Source organism: Sturnus vulgaris, chromosome 2 (assembly GCF_052056855.1).
Source record: "Sturnus vulgaris isolate bStuVul1 chromosome 2, bStuVul1.hap1, whole genome shotgun sequence".
NCBI classification, from domain to species: Eukaryota; Metazoa; Chordata; class Aves; order Passeriformes; family Sturnidae; genus Sturnus; species Sturnus vulgaris.
Window position 1 is genome coordinate 117,818,571 of NC_142244.1, and position 21,311 is coordinate 117,839,881.

Below are 21,311 nucleotides of genomic sequence, written 5' to 3' on the forward strand. Positions count from 1 at the left end.
CTGCACAAGTCCCTGGCAGGAGGGGCAGGGAGGGGGGGTCGGGCTGTGCTCCAGGGAACAGGGACAGGAGGAGAGGGAACGGCCTCAGGCTGGGCCAGGGCAGGCTCAGCTTGGACAGCAGCAGGAATTTCCCCATGGAAAGGGAGCTCGGGTGTTGGAAAAAGGGAGGTTTGGAGGTGTCCAAGAAGGGCTGGATCAGCTGTATCACTCAGTGTGACACAGTGAGCACGGGGCACAGCTCGATGATCTCAGATCTCCTCCCTGATCTAATCAATTGTAAGAGTCTGACAGAGGCTTCAGGCAGCTCTGAAAATGCTGTTTGTGGCACAGCCCAGGTGACAGCAGTTGGGGGTGCTGGGGGAGCCCAGAGCTGCTGGCTGTGGCCAAGCCCTGTGTCCTGGAGCCCCTCTAGCTCTGGTTACAGTGCATTGGGAACTTTTCATTGCAGAGCATCTGAATCCATGGCTGCCAATCAGCATCACACCCAGCACCTTTTCCATGGACACACAGCCCATCCAAACTGCTGAAATCACCACATTATGTCAGGGACAGCCAATCTTTGCAGTTAGTGGTCACATGGTAAACTTTGGGATTGTTCTGCTGTGGAGATTTCTGAGATCTTTTCTCCGCTTGCAGCATTGGCTTTCTTGTTTGCCCGTGAAAATCCTTTTGTTTGGTAAAAACATCTTTTGTTTGAGGTGGGTTTATCCTTTGCTCTAAGCCATAAAAGCCCCTCCCAACTCACTTTGCTCTTTGCCTTCTCGTTCCCCAGTCAGACTGGCCCAGCAATTCTGTTCTTCTATATCAAAACTTTCATTCCTATGGAACCTTCTGTACATCTGCACAGCTCCTCTGTTAAATTCTCACCCTTCCCAACATCCAAGGAAGGGCTGGACGTGGCAGGTGACAGGTGAGGGTGACACAGGGAGCATCAGGCACGGCTTGGCCTCGCTGATCTCACATCTCCTCTGTAGGAGCTGCGGGTCTGGATGGTCAGGGCTGATGGAGAGATCTCTAAAGCCAAGTGTTGGAATTTGTGCTTTATTGAAAAGGGCCTGGGTAGAAGGGCCCTGCTTGGAACTGCCAGCTCAGAGCAGGCCTGAGAGAACAGGAGGGCAAGAGGAAAAGGAGTAAAGAGAGAGCAAGGGGTAAGAGAGTGAGGGTAAGACAGTGAGGGTAAGAGAGCGAGGTTCCCATTACAATGCAATAAATGTGTTGAATATTCTAATTTTCACTAACCAATCTAATACAAGATACAAATCCCATAGCATTTCCATACAGCCTGTAAGAATCACTACATTACCAGACTGTGTTACACTTTAAACCCTAAAAGCCACTCTTTGGACCCCCTTTACCAAGCTGGTAGGGTCTTCTCTGCCCTTTGGACCTGTCTGCAGGCAGAGGGAATTGTTCAATCAACTTTCAGCTGGCCATACTATTGTTTTCTGATTGTTCAGTAACTGAGGTTTGATATCTCAAACATGGCTTTCATTTCCATCTCGCTTATAGTTTCCACACCCTCAAAATCTTTTTTTTGCCAGGCAATCACATTTATAAGGTTTTCCATTTCCATCTTCCCCAACACTCCTCCCTGCCTGTAGGAATCTCTGCTTTGGGACGGTCGGGATAAACTCAGGTTTTTATTTATTCTGGTTTTAAAGTTTGCAGTTTATTTCGTAGGGTGTGGGTTTATATAAAGTCCTGCCAGGAACTGCAGCCACAGCTCAGAGCAGGGCAGAGAGAGGGAGAGAGCGAGAGTGAAAGAAGAGAGCTTAAGAAAGTAAGAACGAAGAGAGTTAGAGCATAAGAGAGAGATTTTCCCCTTTACAATACAATAAATCTTCTTCTATGTTGAATATTCTAATTTTCACTCACCAATCTAATACAAGATACAAATTCTCTGACATTTGCATGCAACCTATAGGAATCACTATATCACCATGTTTTACTGCTTTTCTCATCTCTAAATTTTATCTGGGACCCTTCCTGCCATGCCTGGGGAGGATGTCTGTTTGTTTTTTTGGTATTGGCAGCATCTAACATTATCTAAACCAAGGGGCCTTCAGGCATTCAGTTGCTTTCAGCCACACAGTCGAAAATTGCTCTCATTTCTATTTCCCTTATATTTTCCTGCAGGACACATATTGAGAAAGTAAGAAAATTACAGCCTTAAAAATATTCCAGGCTGGAGCTTCTCAGCTCTGTTCCCAGCCCATAAACTGGTCCAGCTCAAGGCTAGGGAGAATTTCTCCCAGGGTGATAATTTGGTCAAAATAAGAAGGAATTAATAACAAAATAAAACCCCTGTTGTGGTGTGTGCCCAGGCCCTGGCAATGGGGTGTCTTGTCTCTGAACCAATCATCTTTGCTCTGGGAGTTGCAGTCATGCTATAAAACCAAGTGTGTTTGTGAATAAACTTGGCTCTTCCTTCCTGTCATGACAGACGCCCACGTAGCTGTGCATCTGATTTAAAGGCTACATTTTCCATATTCTCCAAGTCTTTTGCTAGGCACTCATATTTATAAGGTTTCCCTAATTCATCCTTCCCAACACCTGCCCTCATCAACAACACCTTGTGACCTTCCTCTCCCTCCTCTCCCCTTCTCCCCTCACCAACCTCTCAGGAGCCTCCGACCTGACGGCGTTCAGCGACCCCCGGGTGGGAATCGACCGCTCCTTCCCGGCGCTGCCGTCCATCTCCGACCCCCGCATGCACTACCCGGGAGCCTTCACCTACACGCCGACCCCCGTCAGCTCCGCCATCGGCATCGGCATGTCCGCCATGTCCTCGGCCACCAGGTACCACACCTACCTCCCTCCGCCCTACCCCGGCTCCTCTCAGCCTCAGGGCGGCCCTTTCCAGACCGGCTCTCCTTCCTATCACCTGTACTACGGCACCTCGGCCGGTTCCTATCAGTTCTCCATGCTGTCGGGCGGCGACCGCTCTCCGCCGCGCATCCACCCGCCCTGCACCAACGCCTCCACGGGCTCCGCGCTGCTCAACCCCAACCTGCCCAACCAGAGCGACGTGGTGGAGGCCGAGGGAAGCCACAGCAACTCGCCCACCAACATGGCCAGCACGGCCAGGCTGGAGGAGGCCGTGTGGAGGCCGTACTGAGCGGGAGAGGCCGCGAGGTCGGGACTCGAGATGGATTTTGTCGTTTTCCGGAGGGGAGATTCCGGAAACTTCCCTGCGGGCCTCGCCGCCTCGGCCCGCGAGTTTCAGGAGGGAACCCCTTCCAAAAGTCAGCGCTCCCGGGAGTGGTGGAGCTCGTTGTCAGGCCCTGCTGGATTCCAGCAGAGGAATTCGAGGTTCTGGAGAAGAGTCGGCGGTGCGGGGTGGCTGGAAAGGGTGTCCAGCCTCATCCTCCCAGGCCTGTGGCTTCCCAACGTGCCTGGGCCTTGAAGGTCTCCAAAGCCCTAAAAGAGAGTTTCGGTTCTCTTCTGTTTTTAAGAACTTAAAACCTTAAAAAAAAACCAAAAACAACAAAAAAACACTCCCCCCCCGCCCCCCCCCCAAAAAAAAACAAAAAGAAAAAAACCAAAAAAGAAATCTTAGCGAGTTTACTGCATCTTATGGACATGTTAAGTGTAAGGAAGTATAGGAAGATTCCCAGAGGGGAAACTGTGAACGCTTCTGTTTTAGCAATGCTGTGAATGAGAGGTTTTATATGTTGGACTTCATTCTTTCTTTTCTTTGTTTTGTTTGTATATTCCAAAGAACATGGAATTTTTTTATTACTGGGATTTTTTTTTTGTTTTTGTTTTGGGTTTAGGTTTTTTGTGTGTTTTTTGGGTTTTTTTGATTTTTTTTTAAGGATGCAGCTCATCCTGCTTTGCATCTGACTTGTTTTATTTCTCTTGGCACCTTATAAATTGCAAAAAAAAAAAAAAGATTTTGCTTTTTTTTTTGTTTTAATCATGCTTGCTTCTTTCTTGCTTTGTCAACTGAAAGAATCAGCCCCTTTTTCAATGAGTTAATTTAACTTTTTATCTCTTGGACTTTTTTTTTTTAAACACAACGGCTACAGCCTTGGGTCATTTTCAACTACTGTATTTCTTTGATGAGTTCATTGATATTTATGCTTGATATTTAGACTTTTCTTATTTGTTGATACTATTATTATTTAAATATGCCTATATTAAAAAAAAAAAAAATCAGCAATTGCCATGTTTTGGTAGCAGCCAAAGTCAAATTTCTCACATTTTAAAAGGCTGGAATAACGATGGGCAAAAGTGACCTCCTAATTCCCTAAAAATATTGTTTACAATTATCTCACTCTCATTTTACTCAGCTTAGACCCTCAGAGTCATTGAGGTGCCCAATTCCTGCTGGAAGGCACCAAAATCCCTGGGAATTTCTGTACCTTTCCAAGTGGTGGAGTCATCTCTGCCTCCTCCTACTTTGTCACCACTGGTGACCCTCAGGATCAGGAATCAGGATGTAGATGCTTCCTAAGGCAAATTGAATATTCCCTAATTAAATACCTGCCTGCTGGAGGGACAGCACACAGGGAATGGCTTCCCACTGCCACAGGGCAGGGCTGGATGGGAACTGGGCAGGAATTGTTCCCTGGCAGGGTGAGGAGACCCTGGAATAGAATTCCCAGAGCAGCTGTGGCTGCCCCAGGATCCCTGGAAGTGCCCAAGGCCAGGTTGGAGCAGCCTGGGACAGTGGAAATTGTCCCTGCCCGTGGCAATTTTGGTGGATGAGCTTTAAGATCCCTTCCAACCCAAACCAATGCCTGGTTCTGTGATTCCCGTGGCAATCGTGGCTCTGGTGGAATCTGGGTGAGATTTGCTCGCCAGGATTTCTGTGCAGCACAAAATCCACGTCCCAGTCTGCTGGCAAACACATCCATCCCTGGACAGGGCTGCCAAGATCACCTGGAATGCTCCAAAAAAAAACCCAGGGCCTGGATAATCCTTCCATTGCCATCTTTTGGGGAGAAGAGGAGGGGTTTTTAAAGTTGATTTGCCCTGTAGTAACTCTACAAGGCTTTTTACCAGGTTCAGCAGGGAGCCATCACTGCTGCCCGTTGTCCCAGCACAAACATATCAGATGTCACTGTCACGTTTTTGGCACTATTTTCTTGAGGGTTTGCTCTGAAAGCAGCTCTTGTACTACTCCTGAACTCCAAACTGCTGATGTTGACACGTGTGCATCCCAAATGAGCTGATTGTTATTTAATGTACCTCTCAAACCAGAGAAACAATTGCAGGTCAACTCAGAGAGTATTTGAAAGCAGGACTTCAGATCAGTGTTTGATGTTTTAAAAAAAAAAAAATTAAATAAATAAAATAAAAGAAGTTAAAAGGATTCAAATTAAAAAGATCCTTGGCTGCAGGCAGCAAAACAGCTGGACTTATTTAAAACCATTTGTTTTTCAAGTTTTCTCTTTTTTTTATATATATATATATATATGATTTTGCTTCTTTGTTTGAGTTGGATGCAGTAGCACTTTGGTATTGAAAAGAATCAGAGAATTTCCATTGTCAATAAGGTCAATAAGGTTTTTGTGCAGAAAATAGGGAGTGTTTCAAGAGATCTCAGCAAAAGCCCAAAATGTTTCTGTTAAAACACATGGCCTTGTGCTTTTCATTTAATAGAATATCCTGTATACTTTTCCAGAGTTTGCTCTGAAAAAAAGACAGAAAACATCCAAATTCTATCAGAAATATATTTTGAAAGTCTGGAGACCCTGCTGAATACAGAAATACAGAGACCCCCTGGTTGTAGCATTTCCACAGTTGGACTCTCACCTCTTCAGCACCCTAAAAAAAAAAAACCAAACTCCCCCATCACTGAGCAGTAGCTCTGCTGCAGAACCCATCCAGCACATTCTGTGCAATTCAAACCCTAATTTGGTACAGCTCTCAATTAAAATCATAATTGATTACAGCCCTCACATCTGCCTTGTGACTGGACCACCAAAGTGCACAGAGCTGGGAGTGGAAATACAGCAGGGAAAGGAGCTTGGAGGAGCCAGGAAAGGCCAGGTGACCTGGAGAGGGAATTTTATCAACAGGGATAGGAAAAGGGGGATGGTGCTAAGATGAAAGAGGGCAGGGTTTGATGGGATATTTGGAGTAAATTAATCCCTGTGAAATTCGTGAGGTCCTGGCACAGGGTGCCCTGAGAGGTTGTGGATTCCCCTGGATCCCTGGCAGTGCCCAAGGCCAGGTTGGACACTGGGACAGTGGGAGGTGTCCCTGCCATGGCAGGGCTGGGATGGGATGAGTTTAAGGTCCCTTCCAACCCAAACCATTCCAGGATTTGATGATTCCATGAGTTCAGCCCAGTGGCAAAAGTGAGGTCAGTGTGGCCACCAAGGTGGGGTCAGTGTGGCCACCAAGGTGAGCTCAATGTGGCCACCAAGGTGAGGTCAGTGTGGCCACCAAGGTGAGGTCAGTGTGGCCACCAAGGTGAGGTCAGTGTGGCCACCAAGGTGAGCTCAATGTGGTCACCTAGGTGAGGTGTGAACAGGATGGGGAAATAGAGAACTGGTCACCACCACATTCCCCTGTGTCCTTATTGACACTTTGCTGGAATTTCTCAGTGTTTCCCTTGTTTTTATTGCCAGCAACCAAATTTTGTGAGCCAAACCTCTCTGGGCATGTCCAGCACTGCAAAAAGGAAAGGAAAAGCCAAGTTCATTACCCCTGGCAATTAATCTGTTTAATCACTGTGGGTTTCAGTGTATTCACTCATCAGAAACCACATTTTACTCAAATATTGGGGGTTTTAGCTATGCCTAAGGATGGCCAAGTTTTTCAAGGCTGTAAAAACGCTCTCACATCTTTCCTCTTGTATTTTAAGAGCACTTAACAGGCAGAAAAAACCACATTTGGATTTAACATTTCCCCCATCCCCATCTCCAAATTAGAGTGTATGAGTATCTATTTTTATATGGATATAAGATATATATATATTTATATAATTTTATCGTCCCAGGAGCTGATTGGAATCAGAAAAATGGAATTTTTGTGCTCCTGCTGGGGAGCTGCAGTCAGCAGAGAGCTTTAGGAACCTCCCCCTCCCAAAATCCAACTCCTGCCCTGTCCTTACTCTCAGCTTGGGTGCTCCTTTCACAAGACACGACTCCTCGTCCACATCAAATATCTCCAATGTAAATTTTGCAAGGTTTTAACTCATTTAAGAGTTCCTGCTCACTCCCAGGGCATTGGAGAGGAGCTTTAATGCAGGGACAAGAGGATGCAGAGAGCTGTGAAGGGTTTGATTTGTACAACGATGCCAAATTCTCTGCTGGGAAGGAGAGAAATCCTCTCCTCCAAACAGCCCAAAGCCTTTGCCAAAAAAAAATCCCAGATTTTCTCGAAACATTCACTGCTGCTTCCTGGGGTGACTTTTTCCATGGGTGTGTTTGAAATTCAGGGAGGAGTGGATGTGTTTTCTGTCCTCGGAGCAGAACTCTGCCTTGTTTTCCTGCCTTGTACCATTTTCCCGTTGGATTTTTGTTCACCTCGCTGGGTCAGTCCCAACCACTCAGCGTTTTTCTCCTTCTCCTCCCAAGGGTTGCATCCCCAGAGTTGTATTTATGTCTGTAAATAGATTTCCAAAGCTTCCTAGCTAAAATATTTAGTGCTTGTAATTACTCAGCATTTTTCTCTTTTTTTTTTTTTTTTATTTTTTTGTTTTTTCTGTGTTTTTAATGAACTTACCTTTGTGTTTGCTGAAATACTGTAGTGAGACTTATTTCTTTTCCCAATTAGTTATTTCTAGGCTTCAAGAGGAACTACATTTTATTCACTTTTGTAAACAGTTATAGCATGGTCTCTATACAACATCCTTCACTTTTTTTTTTTTTTTTGTGGTAGGGAAGAAACAAACGTGCAAAAAAAAAATATATATATATAAAAATCTGTGGGTTATTTGTGGTATTTTGGGTTGGACAATTCCAGCTCTTTTTAAAACCAAAATTTCAGTGTGAGAGGGACACAGCCCCATCAGAGTGGCACCAAAGGGAATTTGTTCAGCATTTTCTGGCTACGTTTACAAAACATTTTCCCTTTCACGCTGAACTTTTCCTGAAGGGGAAACCATCAGGTTGGGGATTTTTGGGGGAAAGTTGAATTCCAGGGACTTTTCTTCCTGGGGAAAGAGGGAGGGAGGGCAGGGGGTGGCTGCTGATTTTTAGAACCAGATAGGAAAAGAGAATAGAGCAGATTTTTTTTTTTCCCCCCACTCCAGGAATCTCTAAATACCACCCCAAAATAAATTCTTGCTGTCCACAGTGTCCAGCACCACAGGAAAATTCATTACAACTACCCAGAGCAGCTGGACTGCTGCAGTAGTTCTAATGAACACTTTTTCTTTCTTTTCTTCCTTTCTTTCTTCCTTTCTTTCTTTGTACCACAGTTTCCTCTGTAAATTCAATATCATAATTAGTGTGAATGACAAATAAAATGTTTGACAAGTATGCACGTGGGCCTGGTGCATTCTTTTATCTGGGAATAAAAAAAAAAAAATAAAATAAAAACCTCTCAGGGAAAAAGGAGCCAGCAGTGTGTCACTCATACCATCAAAAATAGGTTTCTATACGTTTGCTTTTTTCAATTTTTTCTTTCTTTTTTTTGTCGAGATGTTTTTTTTCCTGCTGTGGAGTGAGCTGGTGAAAGGAAATCCAACAGGACACCAACCAGGAGGGAAAGTTTACAGTGAGGTTTTGGATTCCCCTGGATCCCTGGAATGTTCAGTTCCAGATGGGACATTGGCACAGTGGGAGGTGTCCCTGCCATGCCAGGGGTGGCTCTGGGGGGGATTTGGGGTCTCTCCCAACCCAAACCATTCCAGGATTCCATGAAATGAGATTTTTACATCTACAGAAGTCCAATAAATGCATTTTATCCCCGGCTTTTCAATTAAATTTCAATATTTCAGACTCATCTACAGCTCTTCATCTTTTCCTTCTTGGATTGGGTCCTTTTTGCTATTGATGGTTTGAACCTTCCTTGAGGGGCACCAAAACAGATTTTAAAGTCACATTATTTAAAATATTTGGGGTTTTTTTTCTCTTTAAATAAATAATGAAACAGAAATGTTAATGACACATTTACTATGGGTGAAACAAGCTTTTAAAATGAGCAAAATAAAATGAAAGTTCATTTTGAAAACCTCTGTATCCAATACATCTGTAGATATAGATAAAATATATATAGATATACATAAAATACATCTGTAGGTATAGATAAAATATAGATATAGATATAGATAAAATATAGATATAGCTAGAGATATAGATAAAATTCATCTGTAGATATAGATAAAATACATCTTTAGATATAGACAAAATACCTTCTAATATCAACCCTGCACATGATTACATGATATTAAAGGAGTTTTCAGTAATATCCACAATAATCAGGGAATCACAGAATGGGTGGGGTTGGAAGGGACCTTAAAGATCCCTCAGTTCCAGACCAGGTTGTTATTTATTTTATATATAATTTTTATATTTATTTTATATGTACAAGGATTGGCTCCTCTCAGTGCAGTGAAAAAACAGCTACAAAGCAAAGTATCAAAGGTGCATTTTCCTTCTGACAGCTCGTAGAGTAACCCTCCATCTCTCAAAACATAACCCATATTTAAAATTATTATTTTAAAATCGTTATTAATTGATTTAACAATAAATAAATATTAATTAAAATTAATAATATTGTTTAGATACTATTAAATAAATATTATTTATGTAAATAAATTTAAATTTATTACTACTAATATTAGTTATTAATATAATGATATATTAATTAATAATTTAATAATTGGTAATACTTCATTCTTTAAAATTGAGGCAAAAGCCCTAAGAGAAAACAGTGACTGAATCCCAGGTGCCTCTTTAGAGGCAGAAATGTTGGCAGAAATCTCTGCCGTGGTTTTTGGTTTTCCTGCTCAGCGTGGCCCCCTGACATTTCTTTCCAGCACGACCCTCAAATATTGCATTTGTATTTCTGAAGAGATTCCCCTGCAGATTCCTCCCCTGACCCCACGAGGTGGATGAAGAGGCAGAGCAGGGGTTTATTTTGTCTCTGGTTTTGACACACAGAAAAAGGAACCACGAAGAGCCATAGTCAAAACAAACCCAGAAATAGGGCCCCAAGGGCACCTGGGCAGGAATATTTGCTGCTGGGTTCTGAGGAAGGGGCAGGGAGCAGAGCAGGCTGCTGGATTTTACACTCTGCAGAGAACAGAGCAGCAGGGCTCTGGCTGTGGGGAGGAAAGGAAGGCAATTCCATGGATCTCCATTGGAGCAGATCATGGATCCCACTTGGAGCAGATCCAGGGATCCCTCTTTGAACAGATCCATGGATCCCACTTTGAACAGATCCATGGATGCCACTTTGAACAGATCCAGGGATCCCACTTAGAGTAGATCTGTGGATCCCACAGTGAGCAGATCCATGAATCCCACTTCGAGCAGATCATGGATCTCCCACTGAGCAGATCCATGGATCTCACTTTGAACAGATCCATGGATCCCACTGAGCAGATCCATGGATCCCACTGAGCAGATCCATGAATTCCACTTGGAGCAGATCCATGGATCCCACACTGAGCAGATCCATTGAACCCACTTAGAACAGATCCATTGATCTCACTTAGAGCAGATCTTGGATCTCACTCTGAGCAGATCACAGATCCCACTGAGCAGATCATGGATCCCACTTTGACCAGATCCATTGATCTCAGAGCAGATTCATGGATCTCCCTCTGAGCAGATCATGGATCCCACTGCCTGTCCTTGTGGGTAAAGGCCATGTCCTCCCCCCTTGCCAGGCAGCAGGGCTGAGGGGAATCCCTCCTGTCCCAATTCCCCAGTTTCCAGACTGGTTGTGTCGAGTCTTTATCTTCTCTTTGCCAGGGCTGGGATTACAAGCTCGAGGTGATATTTCTTGTTTGGACTCAGATGTTTATTAATTCTTATCTATATTACAGTGAGTGCTGCAGCACTTCAAGCTAACAAACTAAAAATGGAGATTTATCTCTCTCTCTACAAGGCCTTTTAAGGGTAAATAGTCAAATTAAGAAATGCCACCAAATTATTTTTACTTTTATAACCCAATAACCAACCACTCGTGACCCACAGTGTGGATTTTTCTATCCAATCACAAAATATCACCCAAAACCATGAACAGGAAGGTGAAGAAGAAAGACAAAACCTCTGCCCTAAAACCTCCACCTTGCTTTCTATATATTCCTATGTTCTATAACCTTAAACTCAAGGTTTTCCACCATGTGATATTAAACACTTTTATTCAAACCACACCCCCATGATCCCAGTTCTGTCATTTAATTTTGGAAGCTTCTCCATGGCCTCAGGTGAATGCAGAGTTCTCCTGGGGGTCAGTGCCTGGCAGCACAGAAAATCTCCAATTCTCGGTGCCCAGAATTCTCAGTGCCACTCCAGACCTGCTCGATGCAGGAGCAGCTCCCTCTCCTTCCCCTCTGCCTTCCTCCCTGCCCAGGGCTGCAGGAAAAGAGGGAGCTGAGAGCCCATGGAAAGGCAGGGCAGCCCCCTGGGACCCAGAGGTGACCCCACCACACCAGTTTGGGCAACTGGGAACGTCCAGCTCAACCCCACACCCTCCTCTGTGTGAGATGGAGGAGGAGGAGGAGGAGGAGGAGGAGAGGACACAGAGGTGATGTAGACCAAGGCTGGAGAGTGCAGGTGGTGAGAGGAGGGGCTGCCAAGGGTGAAGGCAAAACGTTGTTGACTTCTTGTGGCACTTCACACCCAGCTTTTAATGAGCTCTAATTACAGAGGCCACTGTCTCCCTGCTCTCACACACTTTGAGGGCTCATTAAGAACCATCAGCCCTCAAAGCACCAGTCCAGATCCACAGAGATGTCCTGGAAAAATAACTCAGGTGTGTGTCCAAATACACACAAAGGTATCCTGGAAAAATAACCCAGGTGTGTGTCTGACCCCACGAGGATTTTCTGGAAAAATAACCCAGGTGTGTGTCCAGCTCCACAGGGATTTTCTGGAAAAATATCCCAGATGTTTGTCCAAATCCACAGGGATGTCCTGGAAAAATAACCCAGGTGAGTGTCCAAATCCACACAGGTGTCCTGGAAAAATAACCCAGGTGTGTTTGCAGTTGCACAGGGATTTTCTGAATAAATAACCCAGGTGTGTGTTTAAATCTACTGGGATTTTCTGGATAAATCACAGGGATGTCCTGGAGAAACAACCCAGGTGTGTGTCCAAATCCATGGAGATTTTCTGAATAAATAACCTGGGTGTGTGTCCAAATCAACAGGGATTTTCTGAACAAATAACCCAGGTGTGTGTCCAAAACCACAGAGATTTTCTGGATAAATAACCTGGGTGTGTGTCCAAATCCACAGGGATTTTCTGAATAAATAACCCAGGTGTGTGTCTAAATCCACACAAATCTCCTGGAAAAATAACCCAGATGTGTGTCTGACCCCACAGGGATTTTCTGAATAAATAACCCAGGTGTGTGTCCAAATCCACAGGGATTTTCTGGATAAATCACAGGGATGTCCTGGAGAAACAACCCAGGTGTGTGTCCAAATCCATGGAGATTTTCTGGATAAATCACAGGGATTTTCAGGATAAACCCCAGGGATTTTCAGGATAAACAACTCAGGTGTGTGTCCAAATCCACAGAGATTTTCTGGATAAATCCCAGGGATTTTCAGGATCAACCCCAGGGATTTTCAGGATAAATAACCCAGGTGAGATCCCCTGGGTGCACACAGTTTCTCCCCTTCCCAGGGTAACACGAAGCTCTTGGATCAGTGGGGCAGGAGTGAAATCCCTTTCCCTGGAATGCCGTTCCTGCCTCAGTGTGTGTGGTCACAGGGCAGACAATAAACTGCATTATCTGCTCCCAGCCACAGCTTGTTCACAACCTCCAGAGCTCAGAAATCTGCCACTGTGGACATGGCCCTGTGCTTTCCAGACATGACTAAAATCTGACTCAGCCCAGCACTGTAAAAGGGCCAAAAATATGATTTTTTTTTTTCCTTGCCCTCTCATCTTTTTGCAACACTGAATTTCTTACAGGGCTGCGAGATGATTTGGGAATATCTCAATTATTACTCCATCATCTCCCTGGAAGAACAACACCTTTGCTCCCTATTTTTATTCCAAATAACTGTGTCACCGGGATGCCCTGTGGAGCAGGACTTTGAAGTGTAGGCAGGAAAGGAATGTCCGAATTCCAGCTCATCCCAGCTCCTGCCTGCTGGGGGAGGGAGGCACAGAATAGATAAAAGCGTGTTTAACCCTGAGGAAAAGGAAAATAAAAGCCCAGAACCTCCAGGTCCCCCATTGGAATGTCTAGCTACTGAATTAGGAAGCTTGTTTGCTGGTTTTAGGTTACAGGGACACCTCGAAGTCTCCCCAGACTGGATTAGTCAGCACGAGTCACTGTCTGGGAATTGTTTGGGTTTTTCGACGGGAGGATAAAACAATTTAGAGAGAAAAATCTAATCCACAGATTTCAAAGCCAGGCTGCTTGCAGAGCAGGGAGGGGAGGCAGAGCCGTGCTGAGGGCTTTGGAAAAATCTTCCTGAAGGAAGGGAGGCTGGCAAAAGAGAGGGAACCTGCTCCCTGCTGATCCTAAATTGTTTCCTGGAGCACACAAAAAGTGCCTCGGGCCGTTCCACTTCCAAATGTCTCAAACACAGGAACAGCTGGAGCTTTTCTGGGGAAATTTGAGTGGCAAATTTACACTTGACACATCCCTTGAGCAGAGGAGATCCGGGCAGAGCTCCTGAGAAGCACAACTCAACACTTCCAGGGTTATTCCTGCTGGAATTGATGCCCCTGGTTTGGCACACCAGAATCCCTCAGTTCATAAAATCACAGAATAGTTTGGGTTGGAAGGGACCTGAAATCCCTTGAAAATCAGTGAATTTTCACTGAAGCAGCAAAATCCCTACATGAAGATAAACTTCACCCTTCCTCTCTGAAATGAGCTGTTCTGAACCAAGGCTGTTTTACACAGGAACATTTCCAGTTTCATTTTTTTGCCCCCATAAAACCGTGGCTAAATTTGTGGTGGAAGGGGGAAAGAAAATATTACCTTTTTTTTTTTTTTTTTTTTAATTCTAACCCTCATCTCTGATATTTCTCCAGCTTCCTGCAGAGCAGGAGCACAGAGATGTCAGCCCAGCACAGGTAATTTTGAGGGATGTGTGATCCCAGCCAGTGCAGTGTCAGCAAATACATCTCATGGTGTTGAGAATTTTTTGGGTGTTTTTTTTTTATTTTTGGGGTTTTTTTGCTAGGGTTGAGATTAAATCCACAAGACAGTATTTTTTGTTTGGACTCAGATTATTCACTTTTATTTATATTACAGTTTCACAAACTGTGAGTTCTACAGCAATTTAAGCCAACAAACTAAACATGGAATTTTTTTTTATAAGGCTTTTTAAGGGTAAATTGTTTAATTAAGAAATGTTACTTAAATTATGTTTATTTTTGACTTAATAACTAACTGCCTGTGGCCTGTAATGTGGATTTTTTTTACCCAATTACACAATACTGCTTAAACTTATGAAGAAGAAGGTGAAGAACTAGCCTATGTCTTAAAACCTTCATTTTATTTTAGATGTATTACTATATTCTAAAACAAACTCTAAGTTTTCCATCATGTGATATTACACACTTCTATTTAAACTATACACTCATTATTCTATTGTTTAATTCTGTAAGCTTTCTCCACGGCCTCAGGTCAAATGCAGAGTTCTCCTGGGGGTCAGTGCCTGGCAGCACAGAAAATTTAAAATTCTTGATGGCCAGGGTTCCAACACCATGGGAATTATGATTTTGGGGGCTGGATGTGTGGAAGTTGTTCTGTTTTAGAACAGAAGATCAAAACTTTCTGCACAAAAAATTAAAATATTCTGCACGTGGCACAAACCTGTCAGTGTAGCCCTGAAAAAATTGTTCATCCTTTTGAAAATGATGAAAGCTGATGTACTGGTTTGAAAGCAAAACCAGTGAGAAACTCCAAGCCAGAAATACAATTTAATAGGAAAAAAGAGAAAAAATAAAATACATGCAATAGTAGAAAAGAAAAGCAGTGTCAGAGTGAGAATCCAAGGTGCCCCCGTCAGTCACTCAGGGTTGGTGCAGTCCCATTCCATGGTGGCTGCATCCTCCTGCAGTGCCAGATGTGGTTCTGCTGGAGCAGGGCTCCTGCACAAGGTGCAGTTTTCCTCCAAAGCTGCAGGGATGATGTGCAAGGCTCTGGTTTTCCTCTGGGATGCAGTGGGAAAAGGCTGCTCTGCTGTTCCAAATCTCCCCTTTGATCTGGGTAGGAAATGCTCGGCTCCTGCCCTGGCTGGAGCATCTCCCAATGGGATGATGGAATTTGATCAGCCCTGCCCTGGGACTGCATGGCCATGAACAGGAGAGATCTCCTGGAGGGAGGATGGGCTGTGGGCAAGAGAAAGAACACTGCAACAGCTGGGTGAACAGCTGGAACATGAACAGCAGAGATCCCCACAGAGATCAGGATCACTGCCACAGCTGGGTGAACAGCTGGAACATGAACAGCAGAGATCCCCACAGAGATCAGGATCACTGCCACAGCTGGGTGAACAGCTGGAACATGAACAGCAGAGATCCCCACAGAGATCAGGATCACTGCCACAGCTGGGTGAACAGCTGGAACATGAACAGCAGAGATCCCCACAGAGATCAGGATCACTGCCACAGCTGGGTGAACAGCTGGAACATGAACAGCAGAGATCCCCACAGAGATCAGGATCACTGCCACAGCTGGGTGAACAGCTGGAACATGAACAGCAGAGATCCCCACAGAGATCAGGATCACTGCCACAGCTGGGTGAACAGCTGGAACATGAACAGCAGAGATCCCCACAGAGATCAGGATCACTGCCACAGCTGGGTGAACAGCTGGGGACAGAATCCACACTTTGGTCACATCTTTACAGTGTCACCCAGGACAGCTGAATGATGTTGCCAAAGGTTGGAGCCTGCCAAGCCTGGCCCTTCCAGGATCCTCACTTTGTGGGAAGCAGCATGCCAAGGTTGGGGTGAGCCAGCAGGTTGCATCACAGGCCATCCCAAATATTTCCAAGCAGCTTCAGATGTGAGAGGCCAAAATCCAGAGATTTTGGTGGATTTTCAGTGCTGTCCCGACCATGGCTGTGACCCCACGGGGTCACCTGGGTGACTTTGCAGCCCTAAGGCATTAAAAGTTTTTTTTTGTTTTGTTTTTAAGCTGTTTTATCTCCCAGTCCTGCCTTTCCCAGTGTGATCCCGTTAATCTGAGTTGATTTTTGGGGATCCCTTTGTGTACTGACCAACTTCCCTGTGTTTTCAGCCATATCACCTGTTGGAAAATATTTCTCTCCTTTCTCACCATCCCATGGCCAAGCTGGACATTTTCAATTTCCCAAAATCTTCCATGCACCTTAATTCTCATTAAGACACCACATAATACATTCCAGAAGTTTCCACGTGTTCAGTCAGTGTGGTTCCACTAAAGATGAGAAATGAGTCACTCATGGAATCCCCTTTTTGTGGGTGGTGCATTTTGTCATTTCTAAAGGTTTTCAGAACTTTATCATTCCTAAGGGTTTTCAGGACTACAGAGCACTCAAAAAAGAGTGAGGGGAAGAGAGACACCCCTGCAGACACTTCTGGGGATATTTTTGTGCCTGTTTGCACTAATATCAACAGGGATATTGAGATGTGCCTCCCCTGCAAAGATGGTGTCAGTGGCACAGGAGGGAAGAGGGAGTTGGGAGAGAAGAGGGCCAAGCAGGAGGTCAAATTTATCCCAAATCTTTCTTCAAATAAGCAAAATTATATTTCCAATCTCTTATCCCTCCCAGGTGGATATTGCAATTAGGAAAGAGAAAAAAGTTCTAGGAGATAAAACCCAGTTCTGTTAAGACAATGAGATTTTTTCACTGTCTGTTAAAGAGATGCAAGAAGTCTCCCAAATTGTGCTTTCTCCAGGTGAAAAAAGCTGGGGGAAAAAAATAATAAAAAAACCTCAAACCCAAAACTCCTGAATGTTTTTTTTCTACCCTTGATAAAACAAACATGTTAGAGCTAAACCATCCTAGGAATTATGTTCTCTTCTGTGATGCTGATGGAGGCAAATAACTCAGGGAGGAGAACAAACTCATTTTTTCCCAGCTGCTGCTCAGCATTTCTCGGAATTCAATTGCTCAGGTGCCTCTTTTCTCATTTGTACCATAGCTCACACACTCTGTGGATGGAGTTTTCTGACTTGTGTTTGCTGAGTGATGCATCTTAGCACAGATTGTACCTAACTCAGCGTTTATCCCTGGCTTCTCCACCTGCTGGAGCAAAATCCCTCCCTTCCCAAGGCTGAGTTTCCTCCTTGCACAAGTGACACTGATCTTTGAGGAGCCCTTTGAGCTCCGTGGATGAAAAGGTTCAACAGTTGTTGTTGTTGTTGTCTTCACTATAAAAACATCTCCATAAATCATCTTTCAGGAATAGTGAAACAGGTTTCATTGGGTCCAGAGCTGAGTGACTGAACACAGAAGAATTTCCTTCTTTGGCGTTTTCCCCTAGTTTTAATAACTTTGAACTCTTGCTTTAGATCTTGTTTACATTAGGCTGGTTCAGTAACTGTGTGTCTCCCTCCAGCAATTGTCTCCTTCTTCCCCACCTTCCTCAGGTATTTGGTTTAGGTACCAAACATCTGACTCAGGTCTTCCTGGAGAATGGCTGAGCTGGGGTGGATGGAAGAAAAAATCATTTTTCCCTGTCAGAGAGGAGAGGGACTTAACAGGGGACACAGGCAGAGGCCGACTGTCACGGACACAGGCTCTGGGAACAAAACAAACCTTGGCTGTCACCACACCCCCTGGAAATGTTAAACACCAACAGTACAGATGGCATTGCTGAAACCATTTGGGTCAGAGGGTGGGAGAGGATCCTTCAAAGCTGAACAAGCTCTGGGGTGGCAAAGGTCACAGCTCTGCTCTGGGCTAGGGCAGCCTCACCTCCAGTCCTGGGGGCAGCTTTGGGCACCACAAGGTGAGAAGGACATGAATGCTCTTAGAGAGTGTCCAGAGGAGGGATACAAAGATGGTGAAGGGTCTGGAGGGGCCACACTGAAGGATCTTGGCTTGTCCAGCTGGAGAAAAGGAGACTGAGAGGAAATTCATTGGGGTCTACAGCTCCTCCTGAGGGACAGCTCTGATCTCTGCTCCCATGACCTGACAGCACCCAGGGAGAGGCTGGAGCTGGGCCAGGAGGGATTTAGGATGGATTTTAGGGCAAAGCTCTTCCCTCAGAGGGTGCTGGGCACTGCCCAGGCTCCCCAGGGAATGGGCACAGAGCTCCAGGAGCTGCCAGGGATGCCCAGGCTGGGATTGCTGGGAGGGCTGGGCAGGGCCTGGATGATCCTGGTGGGGCCTAACTCAGGATATCCTCAGGATCCTTCTAACTCAGGATATTCTCTGACTCTTCACGTTACACCTGTGCAATTCTGCAGCACAGAAGCAGAACCCCCCAGGCTGCTCCTGCTTCAGTTTGGCTCTGCCAGGCTGTGCCAGGCTGTGCCAGGCTGTGCCAGGCTGTGCCAGGGGAAGGATTGAGGCTGCTCAGAGCCTGGCCTGGCCAGTCCTGCCTGCCAGAGCGGGGCTTCTGCTCTGCCCTATAGCCCCAGGGGAGCAGCATCCGAGGGGAATTGGGCAGGAGGGGAATAGGGCAGGAGCGGAATAGGGAAGGGAAGAAACTCCCGGGGTGGTGCCGGGGCTGCTGTGACTCGCTGAAATTCCCGGCAGATGGAGCTCGACTCCAGGAGATGCTGCCTTAGCCCTCCCTCGCTCTGTGTACCCAAGAGCCACATTCAGACTCCTCTGGGACAATTCCAGTGACTCCAAACCTCCCTGGGCAGCTCATCCCAAGGCCTGATCACTTTTGCAGGGCAATTTTTTTTCAGATCTCTTTCAATCTCTCTTGTCTCTTGTCAATCTGGATCTCCCGTGGAAAAGTTTGAGGCCATTTCCTCTCTTCCTTTCCCTCGGGACAGGGCAGGAGAGCTCGACCCCCCCTCACTGTCACGGAGTTGTGCAGAGCAACGAGGTCTCCCCTGAGTCTCCTCCAGGCTAAACAACTCAGCTGGTGGAGATTTCCCCCAAACCTGGCAGTCACTCACCTCTCTGATATTTCCCTCTCTCTCAGTGGGGCTGGAAGACAATTGAGGTTTGGGTTTATGATTTATCCTCAGGCTGCTCTTTCAAAGGGTTATCACCCTCCATGCAGAGTGATGGCTCCTCAGAGCAACAAGAAACTTGTATTAAATAGAAATAATTATCATAAGAATGCTAAAATCAAACTTTGGCTCAGAACACATCCTATATCCCATTATACAAGCTCAAGCACAGAGGCTGGGTTGTATGTCTTTAGGAAAAAGGGAGAGACACAGTGCTGTTTATTCCTGATGAGCATCCCTAAATGAAGAGCAACTTATTTGGCTCTGCTGTTTCCCTGAACAACAGAAATCACAACAAATAACTCAAAGTTATTAAAAACCCAACAAACACCTTATGCCAACACGAGGCCTTTGTTTCCCAGACCAGCTCTCTTTCTTGTGGTCAATCTGCGAGGGTGGCATTGCCCCACTCAGGGTGGCACAGGACGGCCACCAAGGCCAGGTGTCCCCAAGCTGCTGGCAGCACCCTGGGTGGCTCCTGCCACCACCACGGCCACCAGCAGGGAGTGCCCGTGTGTGCCCAGTGCCCGGGGGCTGCAGGGACACGGCCCCGGAGCCCAAGGGGACACACGGGGCTGGGCAGGAGCCGGCCCTCCTGTCACACACACAGAGCTGCTGCAGGAGCTCAGCAGGAGCCCCCAGCCCTGCCCTGGGATCCTGTGACAATTATCCTGAAACAACGAGAAACAGGGACGGGGCTTGGAGCCACCTGCGAGAGTGGAAGGTGTCCCTGCCCACGGGTCACCATGCCATGAGGCAGAGATGGCTGTGCCCTGATTAAAGGACAAATGAGACCACAGGACAGCTACAGAGGGGTTTTACTCCACAACACGGATTGGAGTGCACAAGAAGTGTGAGGAAGGGACAGACAAAGAACGAGGAACTCCAGTCAGAGACAGGGAGACACAGAGCAGGGGACAATCAGCTGGAACTCCAGGAGCTGGAAGGGCCCTGCCAACCCCAACCATTCTGTCGCTGTAGAAGTTTGACAGACTCCAGAAGATTCCACAGCTGCTTTCTGCTGAGCAGGCCCCGGGCAAGGACAGGCGAGTAGAGGGGACAAGGCTTCAGCCACAGGGGCAGCTGCAGGTTCCTCCTGGTGGATGTTTTGTGTGCAGAGCAGAAATGGGAATGGTGAGAAGAGCCTTTGCAGCTCCTCTGCAGCCACAGCAAGGCTGGCAAGGAGCAGCCGTCGCTCCTCGCCCTGGCCCGAGCGGCGCTGCCTTTCTAAGGCAGCCTGGCCCGCTGGCCACGGGCAGCGCCAGAGCGGGGCTGTGGTGGCTTCGCTGTGGCGGCTGCACAGCCCTGCTGCAAAGGGGTTCCCAGCACGGTTCTCTCTCAGCCGGGCTCCGCGGGCGCCTTTCGTTTGCCTGCAGAGAGCAGGGACAGCCCTGCCCTGCCGGCCCAGCCGGGAACTCTCCCGCTGCCGCTGGGGCTGAGCAGTCACTGCTCACAGGGGACTCCGTGGCACTGAGAGTGAAAATGCAGCAGCACCTCTGAGACACAGCAAATGGAACACGGACACTCTTTGCTTGTGTCTTACAAACTTTATTAGAAACTACACTAATTCTTCAGTAACTGGAACGGAGTTGGGATCTTATCATGTATCTTAACTACAACATACTGTAATGCAAATATACAATACTTAATAAAAAAAACCTGCTAATTTTGCTTATTCCTTAAATTTTATTTTCATTCTTGTACTCTTAAATTATTCTTCTGGTTGTTCTTCTTCTTCTTCTTACTACTTTTTCTTACTACTCTTCTTCTTTGCTTCTTCTATGTATTTTTAAATTCTTATTCCTATTCTTATTCCTATTCTTATCCCTATTCTTATTATTCTTATATATATTTTTAAATCCTTATTACTCTTCTTCTTCTTAAATATACTTTTAAATTCTTATACTAATTCCTATTCTTCTTATTCTAAGTGTTCCTAAATTCTTATTCCTATTCTTCTATGTATTCTTAAATAAGTCTTCTCCATCTTCTTTGTCGTCTTAGTCTGTCTTCTTCCTGTTCTTCTTTGTGTTCATCTCCTTCATCTACGATGTTGTCTTGTCTTCTCTGTATTCTTC

General features: G+C 45.7%; 1 protein-coding gene across 1 annotated transcript in view; it reads left to right on the forward strand.

Moving 5' to 3' along the window:
* Positions 1-3,505, forward strand: part of RUNX1 (RUNX family transcription factor 1) — a 172,798-nt gene extending 169,293 nt beyond the window's left edge. The window contains exon 8 of the mRNA XM_088160505.1: positions 2,625-3,505. Within this exon, the coding sequence (XP_088016631.1) occupies positions 2,625-3,118 (494 nt within the window). The 3' untranslated portion in view covers positions 3,119-3,505. The remainder of the gene's footprint in view (positions 1-2,624) is intronic.
* The last annotated feature ends 17,806 nt before the right edge of the window (positions 3,506-21,311 follow it).